General features: G+C 39.0%; 1 protein-coding gene across 13 annotated transcripts in view; it reads right to left on the bottom strand.

Annotated features, from left to right (window-relative positions):
• Positions 1–443: 443 nt before the first annotated feature.
• Positions 444–14366, bottom strand: part of LOC140765118 (uncharacterized) — a 69009-nt gene continuing 55086 nt past the window's right edge. For 4 of the 13 annotated variants that reach the window (XM_073104039.1, XM_073104041.1, XM_073104040.1 and 1 more), the window contains 6 exons: positions 8757–8823; positions 8583–8679; positions 2379–2495; positions 2234–2290; positions 1953–2110; positions 845–1847 (listed from right to left, as the gene is read on the bottom strand). In XM_073104039.1, coding sequence (XP_072960140.1) covers positions 1985–2110; positions 2234–2290; positions 2379–2495; positions 8583–8679; positions 8757–8823 — 464 coding nt within the window. In that variant the 3' untranslated portion in view covers positions 845–1847; positions 1953–1984. Of the gene's footprint in view, positions 806–843; positions 1848–1952; positions 2111–2233; positions 2291–2378; positions 2496–8582; positions 8824–14366 lie in introns of those variants that run through there. The other 9 variants (XR_012105142.1, XR_012105141.1, XR_012105140.1 and 6 more) reach the window with 6 other exon arrangements.

Genomic DNA, 14366 nt, shown 5'->3' with positions numbered 1-14366 from the left:
TGCCTTCCATGGCTACTACTTTGACTTCTATTAAAGTGCCTCCATATGTGTCGATGGATATGGATATGGATATGGTCATAGGCATGTGGCACTTCGAAGGAATGGTGGCTCTAAATACCAGTTATAATGTCCCTGGTTAAGATGGGTTAGGTGGTGGATGGATGGTGGCAAAAGATTAATGGATGGCAGTAATAGTAGATTTGAGATAATGAGAGAGGAAGAGGTTGGAGGAAGGGCCGAGCCTAATGATTGATTTGGCAATAAATAAAAATCAATTTTATAGTCTAGGGAGGTGCGATAGGCGAAGAGGGAAGGAAGTCAATGTCCTTGGAGAAGACGACAGCCTAGATTGAAAGTTCAATAGAGGAGAGAGAGAGAGAGAGAGAGAGAGAGAGAGAGATGGTAGGGAAGGAGGTTAGAGGGAGGCCAAGCAACCATAGACGATCTTGTCCAAGTGAACTTGGGTACAGATGACGACCCTAGGCCAACATTTCATCATGACAACTTGTCTGAGAATGAAAGAAAAGAATACATAGAATGAATCAAGCGTAACCGAGACATTTTTGCTTGCTTTTTTTCTTAAGGTCTGACTTTTGCCTTGGTTGATGGTGCGGTTTTCATTAACACTTCGGACTTTTTCAGTACAGCTCCTTCCTTTTATCTCAAATTACTCGTAGCACGGCAACATCTTTCATTCTATTAAATACCAGTAAAAAACCAAACCAACAAGCGGAGGTCTAAGCGGCAACATGGAAGGCGGGGAGAATAGCGTGGACACGCCACGATATCCGTAGTGTGGCAGCACCTAAGAAATCGAAAATCAAGTAAGCAGCTGCAATTGAAAGCTTATGACGCGTACTTGTACTTAACAGCTCTAGGAAAATTGTAAAATCTTCAATAATTTCAAAATGGTTGAAGGCTAACCAAAACTTAAAATAATTCAAATTAAGCCTAACATAACGATCGCAGCATCAAGCATTCAAATGGCATCAATCCGGCATATGAACACTATTGGACCGGCTGCACTTTCATGTTCAAGTGTTCTACTACTACTACTACTAGTAGTACCGAAGTGGTTTGTCCTAAAGATGTCAAAGGAGGGTAAGAATAATGCGATTTAGTATAACGGTCAGCGTTCGACCTTTTGTCCTAATTACCTTGTTGCTGTGACAGTTCACTTGTATGTTACTCAAAAGATTAACTTAGACATGATTGTATATGGTTCAAACCTGAATGCGGAATGACAGGCCCAAACATAAGCTTCATTCTTTGCATGTAGCATGAATGTTCAGCTACTTTGAATTATTAATAATGATAGATTACGACGAGACACTAATGATAGATTCTTGACATCACATATCTAGACTACAAGTACATTGAAGAGCACAAAGAGGACTAGGTGCTCTAGCATCATGAGATCTGTAGGGAGAAAAAAGGAATGTCAACCAGAAGAGAAAATACACAACGGTAATCAATACCTTAATTACATTTTAATTGGGGTCTGATCCCCATTTCTTATAAACAAAAAAAAGGCGATAACTTGATTACCTTTACACACACCATATTCCTAACGCTTGCTGTACTTGTAGCATCTGAACACACAGAAAATTGAAAGTTTGTGGAGCTGAATTTCTAAAATAAGCATTTTTTTGTAGATCTATTATCTGCTCACCTGGCGTGGAGAGAATGAGAGCAAAAGGAAACCCCCTGATGAATAAGAAACACAAATGACCCCGTTCTATTTTGATCATACCTTCCATATACAAGATATCCCCAAATATGCCCACATACAACAGGTACTACCACATGCTTTCGACATCCTTGATCACCATGTTAGCTTCAGTTGCCTGTAAATTTGTGGAACTTAAAAATTTAAAATCATCGACTAACAGCGAACATTTCCTAAATTGCTAGAAACATGTGGGTCTAATCATCAAAACTGTGTTACCAACCTTCATTCAATGTAAACAGCAGTTCCTGCTCCTTATATCTTTCTTAATTTCTTATCAAGGAAATTTATCAATGACAGCAGATACTTGTCATCTAGATGCAAGCATGTCTTGGCAATATCCATGAATCTGGAGCACCTTAAAGATAGTCCATCATTAATCTGTATGTGCATGAGATGATTTCTAAATCAATAAGTATGGTCATGAGATGATTTCTAAATCACTAAGTGCAATAACTAAAGTCATAACAGAGCGGACTCAATTTTAATTACCGCATGACTTACTTTAAATGACAGAAGTATGCAGTTGCAAGCTTCTAAAGCCAATTTCCCACGTGTAGCCTTGTTAAAGAATCAAGAAAAACAAATCTTACATACTATATGATGAAATCTGTTCATTGAGATGTGCAACAACATGCTAGAGACTAACCAGATGAGGTTCCTGTTCAATCACATCATCAAGGTTCTGGAGTGCAAGATTGGAGACAGATGCAAGCTCTTGAAGATAGGATAACTCTCCATAGTATAGTCGATCATTTCCAGCAACCTGCATAGATTAGAAAGACAAGGAGCTTTTCAAAAAGGACATTTTCTTAGAGTGCAATGATTAAATTGGGAAATCAAGGATTAATTGTACAATGCCAAGATAAAAAAAACTATACGGTGATCTTAAAATTTTCTTATAAAATTAATGAGATGCTTCAATTAACTACGATTGTATCGAGTACCAGTTCATATGAATAAATCATTACTTGCTCAGTTTAAGTGAATGATAACAAAGGTCACAATTCTAGATCCTCACCACATATTCTCCATCTCAGTCATTGCAGCCGCAAGGAAAGGGTGAAGAAGACAACAGGGTTTATTTACTTATGATAACAGATCATAAAGAATATTAACAGAACCCAACTTGAGTGATAAAGGATCGGAGTCATCGAAGTTATCTTAAGGGATCCGAATTCAAGTGATAATGGATTGCATCTACTATCCACTATCCTTTAAACCTTTCCATCTTCTTCACCCAATTCGAAAGATTCTTGTGATATCCCTAAACCAACAAAAAAAAAAAATTTGTGTGATATCTAGTGGCAATTACTCTGTTTCGAGGATGAAGCTTATTTTAACAATGGTGACATATTTAAGTTAGTTTTGGTCTTGTTCATGTTATGTAGACTTCAGCGAAAAGAGTAAATTCTTTTATGTTTGAAATCACAATGTTAGATCTAAAGAAATTAGTTAAGCATGACAATAATTAAAGGTATGTTTCCTCAAAGAGATCATGTTATGAAAAAGTATATTTTTGAGTTAGTGACTAGATTAGCACTAATAATTTGATGCATCTACCGGGTATGGGAACCATTGTTGCAACGTCGCAGCTCCCAAAGCCCCTCTAGTAGGGCTTGGAGTTAAAGCCCATTACTGGAAAACCGGTTCTTTAGTAGCCTCAACTACTAGTCTAGGAGTGACCAAAGCAGTATCGGACATCCTATCCCCAAAGGGTGGCTCACCAGCCCAATTTTAGTGAGCTAATCGATTTTATGTTCCATGGTTAATAATGATTACCTAAATGAGTGTCTTATTAATTTAGAACTTTATTGCTTTAAGTTTAGTGTAATTTAGTAAATATAATATATTACAATCGCCCTCGAGGAAAATGTTTGTCGATCCAAGTTGCTATTCTTAACAGAATTGAACACAACTTTTGAAGGCAGTAGGGATTGATTTAATTGTTGAAATGATCTGAGATTCAGATATTATTTATCTGAAAGTTAGGAATCCGAAAAGACTAAAATCTCGTTGATCGGGTATATGGATCAAAAGATATAGAGAAAATAATGACTAAAGATTAGGAGATGATAGGATGGATGTAATTGATGGAAAATGGTAGTCTGGTTAGGGTTAGGGAATGAAAATGGATAATGGCTATGGAGGATAGGGATAGTACCTTGAACAAAACGAGGTGGGAGAAGAGAGCTTTCAAGTATGGTTGGTCGCTAGAGTCTGAAGGGAGAGACGATAGAGGATTAACCTCGGTCGTAGTAGGAAGCTCAGGATGGATACCGAGGGGGAGGAAGGAAGAAGAAGATTAGCTCAAGCCTAGATGCAAAACAAAAGCTCCAATAATCAATAATCTCAAAGTGACTGCTATTCTATATATTTGGAAGCCAACTAATTGTCCAAAAACCATAAACAAACCTTAATACGAAACAACATAACTGACGAGCATTCAAACGCCCCTCGACCACGTTTAAATGGTCAAAAACAATGCTCTGTATGTGCAAACACTGTGCAATCGTTCAAACTTGATGTTCGAATGCACCAACTAAAATTTCTTACTTTTATCCAAAACGAATACAAAAATTGATCCAATTCGAGGCGGATTGGACATGTTCAATCCATATCATAACCAAGAATTGCAACAACCTACCATGCTTCCCTCACCATGTCCTCAAGGTGCAAAGTGAGGAAGCGATCCATCAAATCATTGGATAGACGATCATCTTCCTTGAGGGCGACCATAACAAGTTGGTATCAGAACCAACCCTCCTTGGCATGCATCCGCAATGATGTCAACCACTAAATCCATGGCGGCTCAAAAAAGAAAGGGAGACATCCACGTGCATGGGAGAGAGGAATTCTACAACTCCATTATCAAGCAACCATAACATATTCCTCCAATCTCCCTTCCTCAAACCCAAACCCCTACCACCCTTGTTAGCCTCCACATCGTCATCTTCACCGCCGCCGCCCTTCACTGTTGGACAGTCAATTGTCTTCTTCGGCCCTCCCACCCTCATCACGCTCTCCGACCTCCACCGCCTCACCATGATGCCCTACAGACTCTGCCACTTTTGCTCCCTGCAGCCTCTACTACCTACACCACCCCTATTCTCACTGGTGCCTCCTGCGGCCTTCACCACAACCGTCGTAGCTGCCATTGCTGTCAACATTGCTGCTAGTGTCACAACCTCCTGCGGCCTTTACCACCGTCACCGCCACCTCTACTACTACCACTGGTGCCTCTGCTACTGCCACTGCCACTACCATTGTTGCCGCCACTGCTGTTGTAGCCACCGCTGCTATCGCAGCTACTTTCACCACTGCTGTCTGTTATAGCTGCCATCTGTCATCTACCACCACCGCCTATTGCTGCCATTGCTACTGCCCTGCCGTAGCCGCCTCTATCACTGCTATCAGTGCCACTACTGCCATTATCGGACTGCTACTGCCTTTTAATGGTTTGTGAAATTCGGTAGCATCCATCCTTTTTTTAGTGTTATTTATTACTCTTTAAATAGCAACCGTCTTTCTTATAGTACCTATCAACTAGCAAAACACTGAAAATAAAACACTAGACTTTACACCCCGTTACCTGTGCCTGATCACCCGTTGTAGGATGTATAGATTTTGTCCTTCGATTACCTCACACCTTTGAAAAACATGATCCGATCTTTGTGGCCGTGAATCACTTCTCTAAGATGGCTCATTTTATTCCTTCTATCAAGACCTCTTATGCTTCACATGTGGCAAAATTGTATTTTACCCATATAGTCAAATTATATGGTCTTCCAAAAATTATTGTATTCGACCGTGATATTCGCTTTATGAGCTATTTTTGAAAAAATTTATAGCACATGGTTGGCACAAAGTTAAAGTTCTCTATAACTCATCATCCCCAAACCGATAGTCAAATTGACATCTCAATCATAGCCTTGAAAATCTTTTGCGATGTCTTGTTAGTAATCATAACAAAAACCAGAATGTCATTCTTCCTGTTACCCAATTTGCATATAATAACTCTATCAATATGTCTATACGCATGAGCCCATTTGAAGTTGTTTGTGGTTTTAAAGCATGTAATCCTTTAGAACTGTTGCCCATGTCATCTGTTAAAGTCTCTAAGTCTACCGAAACATTTGCACATCATGTTCATTTTTTCTATCAGATCACTAAGCAAATTGGGGTAAGTAATCTTCAGTATAAAATACATGCCGACTTGTACAAGCGTACCAAAAAGTTTAATGTAAAAGATCATGTTATAATTCGTGTCAGACCCGAACGGTGAAGGGAAGCTGTTCAAAAGTTGCACGCTCATATTGCATGACCATGCCAAGTTTTGAAACATGTAGAAACTAATGCTTATGTCATTGATATTTTCTCTGATTATGACATTAGTTGTACCTTTAATATTGAGGATTTAGTGGTTTACCAACTGCCTCTAACATCCTCACGGAACCATATGCTATATCCGCTACTATTCTATACATACTTGATATACTACCCACCACTTCTTCTTTTCTGTTCACACTATAAGAAAAAATAGACGCTATTTTAGATGATAAAATAACATTTACTACAAAAGGAAGGGCTCACCATTTTCTAGTTCACTAGCAAGGTCGACAAAAGTTTGACTGTACGTAGATCATTCACAAGGAGTTACAGCAGCTTGACACTGACATTTTATAATACTATCAAAGCCATTCACACCCCCACTTGACTGAGTAGAGTTTCTTCCACCTCGGAGAGTTTGTGTGGGCACCACTATTTATCACGTTTACTCCCATAAGCACAAGAGGGCTACACCTGTAGCCCTCTAGCTTATCAAGGGTTGTGACTAGCCTTATAGGGCTATTTTCGTCTGTCTTTTACTTTCCTTTGCCTATATAAAGGCTAATAATCCTCTTTTTATAGGATAGGCTAATGAACATTTTGAGAGTTTTCACATATTGAGTGTTTGTTGGTAGATTCTAATATCAGTAGATTCCAACACCCTAGTTAGTGGATTCCTCAGGTTTTGTTATTTTTCCTATTTATTCTTCTCAAATCTACAATCAAGGAGTTCATCCTGAATTGTAAAGCATATCTTACTTTAAACAAACCAAGCCTCTATCATCTATTTTGGTGCTTAACTAGTACAAATTACATTACAAATTTTACAACTAAATGAACATTTTAGTTTTCTCAAAGTAATTTGGCCCAATATAGAAAATGGGGTTTTTGCACTTTAATTACATTTAAATTTTTTAATTTTAATAAATAATTATACTGCCTACCGCATATGTAAATTGTGTGCATTTCATTATAATAAAATGTGCATCGACTATAGAAATTATATATACTCAGTTTTATATACTAAATCGAAAAATCAAATGCAATTAAATTGTAAAAGCCCTCATAAAAAATAGGAAAGGATTAGAACTGAATTGCATATCTCTTAATCCTTAAATACTTAATTAGCCTTTAAAACCTATCTTAACTTTTAAGGCATATAAGGTTAAAAGTTATTTTTTGGGCATGTCAAGGTTATATCTATCGTGCTAACAACCCGCCAGCTTGGAATGGTACATGGCATGAGACATCGGCTCAACATAGCATGTGGCAATGATACATACCATGTCGAGCAAAGGTCAGCATGCCCCATTCCTCTGGCACGACAATCCTTAAGTCTTTAATTGTTGGTTTGGCTTTATTTGATGCTTTAACTTTTCTTCACCTATGCAATCCATTCCCTAGACCTATTCTACATTAATTTGGGATCATAGCTTTATGATCCTACATGGTTCAAACCCTAATATAGACAATCTTATATGTTAGATATGCCACATGTCATCATCATTTGCTTCTGTACGATTAATATGAAAAATGCAAGAAGACTTGATTAAATGCATAGACACTTCACTTCAAGAATTTACATGTTGCTATGTATATATCGTGTTGTTTGATAAGTCTCATGTCAATTGATTTAAGATACTGATACTTGGGGAACAATGCGACAACCCTTAGTTCATGCAGAAACAGTACTACAACAACATCATAGAAGGAAAGACTGAAAGGTTGGATTATTCTCCTACCACTGTAAGATAATGATGTTGGTCCCCTTCTTGCACTCGGTAAAATCTGTCTTCCTCTTTCTCTCGCAATCTCATGATGGTCCCCACTATTACTCCTCCTTTCAAAACCACTTGCCACCTCTCTCTCTCTCCCTATCATATGCCCTTATTGTATGACATTACCAATCTTGCCATCTGCACTACCTTCTAGGTGACCAGTTGGCAGGGCACAAGATGTGATAACTGACAACAAAACTTGCTTCTCTATGATCAATTATCTCAATGCCCCTCCTATTGAATAAATTTCTTATGCTTAAATTATTTTCTATAAGCATGAATTTAAGGAAAAAAAATGACAAGTCCATGAACACAAATACTTGATTTTATAAATCATAATGCGTTATATCTGTCAACTTCCCTAAATTGTCAAACATTAAAATAAAAAAGCTTGCAGGTCAAACATATATCTGAGACATTCACTTTAATAAAAGCCGACAACAATATTATTGGAAGCAAATAAAAGTTCTGCAGAAATACATAAGATAAACAGCTTATACTGCCTTCAACGTCCAACAATCTTTTTTAGCCACCACTTACACACGCTATTTGCTACATTTGTTTTGAGATGATGAAATTATAGGAATCATTAGAGGAAAAAGAAAAGAGTCTGTTCCTTATATTCTTTAGCTAGACTAAGAGGATAAATCATGTTTTTACTGCATTACATTCATTCCAGGCAATAGCTGCGGTAAAAAAAAGTAAATATCAACATACGCTACCATCATAATAAAGGAACATCGTACCATTGTGTTTTGTGCATGGTAAGGAAGCTTGTGCTGAGAAAGGCTAGCAGTTAATTGAATGATTGCACAGAGTATCCTCATCTTAATTGTAGATGTTCTACCAGGACAATGGTCAGCTGGAAATCATGACAAAAGTGTAGCACATGACAAGATCTAGCGCTTTCCAATACTTACAACGAGGGGTAACTAAGAAGCAACAGCAACTTCCGCCCTTGGTATTCAACACCTTCCTCATGTGCCCCTAGAGGAGAAAAAGACAAGATTGGCAAAACATGGAATCAAAATAATTGAGGAAAGGATTATGAATGCTAGACAGTTCTGCTAGTGTAATGGAAAGGTGGAAGCCAAGCATTGAAGAAACAATTAGCTTGGAAATCATCTTAGGCGCTTCCATAAGATATTTTAGCAAGGAAAAGTCGTTATGAATAATCTTAAACAACAATGGTCGTGCCATGCCACCATCCGCACGGCACATGCCGGTCGGCATGGGGCATGCCCCATCGTGCCATTCGCATACATTTATAATATTTTTAATAAACTTTTTAAAATATTTAAAAATATTTTTGGATCTTTAATATGTCAATCTTTGATTTTTAGTTTAAATATATGTATTAAAAATTTAAACCTACATTATAATGCTTTACCTTAGATTATTTTTGTAAATGACCTATTTTAGAAAAAAACCGGAGGTTATTTGTATTCCTCAAAAACCCCCGCCCACATCACCGTTCAATCTTTCTTGACCTACTATTGACCAAACTATCTGAGCACTAGGTCGAATGTGAGTAGAATCAAAGGTAAATCTTTGCTTACTAGGCAAGAGAATAGCAAATTATAAATTCTATCTCGGTAGGACATGTATTTCTATTACTAAGAAATTAATAAATAGATTAATAAATGAAAATAAACTAGTTAATGGTAGGGTTACCATTATCCTTAAAGATAAAATAATAATAAAATATAAATATTATTCAACACATTATGATTGAAGACATTCATTAAAAATAATATTAATGATTAAGCACTCTATAATATAATTGAATACTCCATAATATAATTGAAGACAAATATTAATTGATCGTTGTTTAATAATTAAAATTAATATCTAATCATACATAAAACAACGAGGAGGATCAAAGACTTCATTTGCTGGCACAAGAATAACATTGAATACTAACGATATTCTTTAAAATTTATTTACTGAAGTATTAATCGTTGTAACGTCTCACATAGTTTTCATACAAATAGAAATTTTGCAATTCTCCTATGATATAATAAGTATATACAAATTGTAGATATAGAGTATAATAAGGGAGTTTTGCCTATGATGGATGTGATTGATATGATGGTAATTATGATGAACTCATATTATCTTGTAGGTGCATCTCTCCTAATGTTCTGCTATCTATAGATTCAAGTCTTTTATGAAAATAATACCTATCTGAGAAGGCTATATAATAGAAATGCATATCTCATCTCCATCATCATTGCACTAGACTGAGTCTCGTTATTATCACCATCACCAATATCATTATTATCTCTAGTCTCATTATCATCAATATTATCTAAGCCTTCTAAATGATCAATTGACCAGTTGATTTGATAATAATTAATAAAAATAAAAACAATTTAAAAAAAATAGCTCCATATAGCACAATGACCGATATGCGGCTGTGTCGAACCAGCACAGGTTGGCATGAGAGTGTGCCACACCCAGTGCCAATTTTACTAGCACGGCCATCCATGATCTTAAATAACCAAGTTGATAAAAGCTGCTTACTCATCGAGCATGATGCAATGTAACATGCATATCCCAATAACATGCATACTTGATACCAATGCACATCACATAAATGAAGGGCATGCACTTGTATACTTCCTTCAAGAATAAGATTATTTTAGAATATTGAGAACTAAAATAATTCCTCTAAGATCCTTGAGTACTACTGTAGAGGAAATTTGTGAAGTAAAAAGGAAAAAAATAAAAGTTTGGATTGGAAAAGCAAGATGCTTGTAGCTACCTTTAAGATAGTAATTTTCTCATTGAGGTATAGATGGACTATTGATAATTCTATCTAATGTCTTGACTATTAAGTTTCTAAGGATTGTACTTCCAAGGAATTTGAGGATCAATCACAAATGCTAAACATCAAAAATAAAGATTGAAATCAATAATCTTGTTTGAAAGAAGGAAGACAAAAGAGTTGGATTGATTGATATTTAAGATGCTACTCTCCCCCTTTATTTAAAGAGTTTTAGAGATATATTCGTTAAGAATAAACTACTTTTCATGACGGGACACATCCCATATGAAATATTACCTTTTGGACCAATTAGAGACATTTTTCAAAGAGAAAAAACATATCCATGAGTGTTGACCGAACCCCCCCCCCCCCCCTTCGGTAAGCCTCCTACCCCCCACCATTAATTTCAGTAGTTAATTTCCTCTCCCTCTCGTGATCAACCTCGGCGGCCGACGACCCCGCGTCCGGCCGCCAGTCCGAGGGCTCCGGTGGACGGAGAGAAACCCCCTCCCTAGGGCGGCTTTGGGCCCTTGGTGAAGGGAGGGAGGATGGACTCCCCATGGCCACCGACCATGGAGCACGGTCGTCGCCGTCGAGTCCTCCCATTTTTTCCCTTTTCTCCTTTCACTTACCCGTCGGTCTCATGGCCATGCCGCCGGCCTTGTGCTGCGCCGCCCGCAACCCCGTGGACCTCCTCTCTCCACCTCGATCTCCTTCTCTTGGGAGATGGTGTGGGAGGGTGGGGAGTTAAACAAACCCCCACCCATCTCCCCTTAGTGGGCTGTAGTGGTTTATAGCCCACCAGCTCGATTGTGGTGGGCTGCGGTTGGACTGCAGCCCACAGCAAGCCTTGGTGGGCTGTGGTTGGACCCCCAACCCACCTCTTGCAACCTTGCACCAAGGCCCTCTTGCCTATTGGGTTAGGTTTGAGCCTAACCCATTACCTCTAGCCTAGCCCATTTGGGGCCATTTGGACCCTATAACCCTGTTTATCTTTTTTCACCTGATTTAATTAGCCTGACCCCGCCATAATGACAATTTAGTATCATGTGAATTTTATGATAACATAAGACTCGCCCTAGGAGACCCCCGACTCATGTTTATACCTAAATAACATAAATTCTCTAATAAAGATAATTAATTCTATTAATTCGCTAATCTTACGTATGGCGTTACTTGCGTGAATTGATAGGATTGACACCGCGTGAGGAGGATTTTGGGATTCCGAAGAAGCAGGCTAGCTAACGAGATTTAGTATACTGTGGAGACCCCCAGGCGAGTAGAGTTATACAAAATCTAGAATAATGTAGTTACAGTCATTATACCTGTCATGACACTATAAGAAGTATCGGTATTAATACATACATTTAGTATACCATGTTATGTCTTTACATATGCAGTTATTGATACATCATGATATTATGAGAATGTTAATGTAGCATAAATATTAGTGTGATGATGCTCTATATGTATATTTGTTGTGAATATAGAATGTAACGATCATGATGACTATGACATACTTTATATACTCATAGACACTGCACCACTTCCACCTATCATTAGTAGTCGGATTCTGATTAGGCAGTACCCTTACTCACTCAACCCAGGGTTAAGGGTAGAGTGTATTTTATATGACTATACTATTAGCGGCCCACACCTGAAGTCGGGAGCCTGTGTGGCATTCAGATAATTATACTGCATAGTCAGGACTAGATTATGATGATAGAAGAACATGATTGTAAGGCGGGGATATAACTCTAGCGGTACCCAACGACGCAGGTTAGGGCGTCTATTAATGAGCCGAGGGCTCCTGATTCTCCCGCTGAGGGCGGTGATGATTTAGAGAGAGTGAGATATGAGCTTACGACCGGGGTCCTTAGTCTGATGGCCATAGACAATCGGTCACTTGTAGTGTCACCATACACGTGTAGGTGGCATTACTGCTAGATGTGTATATATCCCCCCTCGATGTATGAGATGATGGATGATTATGTGATGGATGATTGTATCTTGTGAGTATTTACCCTGTGTGGTGAATAGCTCGGTGAGCGATGATGAGTATGATTAATGCTTTGGTAGGCATAAGATGACTAAATTGCTTTTTTATTGCTATACATAACATGTAAACACTATGATTGAGATTTGTACGAATAAGAGATTATATCAAGCTTTATATCTGTGGGGACTTATCTTGATATGTTAGGAACTAGCATGTTCCAGGATAGTGACTAATAATCTTTATCGATTGTATTGATTTAGTAACTCATGTTAAGCTATCTCAACAAACATATTGTTATTGCTAGCAAATATAGACATACAATGTATATACATATGCGATTTTATTATTTTAGATGGTATGGATCCTACTCGCTGGGCTGTAAGCTCACCACCTCTTGGTGGTATTATTTCAGAGCTAGAGGACGCAGGTGTGGATAGCGAGGAGTAACTGTCTTTCTTTTTCAGTATGTCTATTAGTTATATTAAACCCCTGCGAGGGCATTATGATTGATGATGTATTTTGGACTTTAGCATTGTATTTTGGATGTATATTTGGAAGGCTTGTTGTGGCCTGTGGAACTTGTATCCGGACTCTTATGTTTGAGTTTATTTATGGTGAATTTGTATTGTTGTGTGCCTTGTGAAATCTTTGTACTGACAGGTCATGTGATGCACCGCGTGAGGGGGATTTACTACGTGGTTTACACGTGTATTTGGAGGTTTGAGTGTTTCAAATAGCATGACATACAGCCAATGTTTTGAAAAGTGAAAAGGCAACCGTCAGCAGTCGCAAACAGTAAAGGCAGCCCCTGATATGCAGGTGGGCCACCTTGGTACGCTTGGTTGCCCTCCTTAACGCTTAGCGGGCTGGGCCACCTTTTTGGGAAGTGGATCTGGCCGAATAGTGGGTCTAGTCGGTGTCAGAATCAAAAAAAAATTGGGGATGAGAGAGGAGGGTGCACGTGCTATGCACGTGCAGCCCCTCCCCTCTCCCTCTCCAGCACGCGACGAGGCGCTGTTAAGGGGGGGATTTCATCTAATCCGAATCGGATTAGATTTGATCCTCATCTAATCTATAAATTAAACCCTAATCTCTTCTCTCTCTCTGCTTAACGATCTCAGCCCTCTCTTCTCTCTTTTCTTCCTCCTTTACCGACGGAGTCACGCCGTGGAATCGGCCTGCCGGAGCGTCGTCGAAGCCAACGGAGACCACCACGTGACTCCTTCGTAAGCCTTCTCTCACCCCTCAAAGTTAATTTAAGAATAATAGGGTTTAGTGAAAATACCTAATTTGGGGGTTCTTCGGCTTCATCGGCAAATCTGGCCGGACGGCGGCTTCGAGTCGCAGCCGCTACCTCTGGAAACACCTTGCCGTTGGCCTCGTGCCATGGGTAGTCACCGTTGGAGCCCTCGTGGCTCCGGTCGCCGTTGATCATGGGATCGACCACCGTTCGCGGGTTCTCCTCCACCTCGCGAGGACGGTGGCACCGTATGGGTGTTGGGGAGCTAAGGGTGCGGCCGGCAAACCTTCGCCGCGGCGGCCGCCGGCGTCTTCCTCTTCCTCTTCCTCTTTTTCTTTCTCTTTTCCTCTCTTTTTCTCTCTTTTTCTCTCTCTTCGGCTTGGAGAAGACAGACTCGGGTTGCCCGAGTCTGATCTTCTCCCTTTTAGTGTTTGGATTCGGGTCGGGTTGGATCCAAATCCAAGGAACCCGACCCGGTTCCATTATCTAATTGGATAGGGCCTTGGCCCAATCCATTTAAG

The sequence above is a fragment of the Typha angustifolia genome, chromosome 8 (assembly GCF_048772165.1).
Source record: "Typha angustifolia cultivar Huaian chromosome 8, ASM4877216v1, whole genome shotgun sequence".
NCBI classification, from domain to species: Eukaryota; Viridiplantae; Streptophyta; class Magnoliopsida; order Poales; family Typhaceae; genus Typha; species Typha angustifolia.
This window is presented reverse-complemented; position numbering and strand designations above follow the sequence as displayed.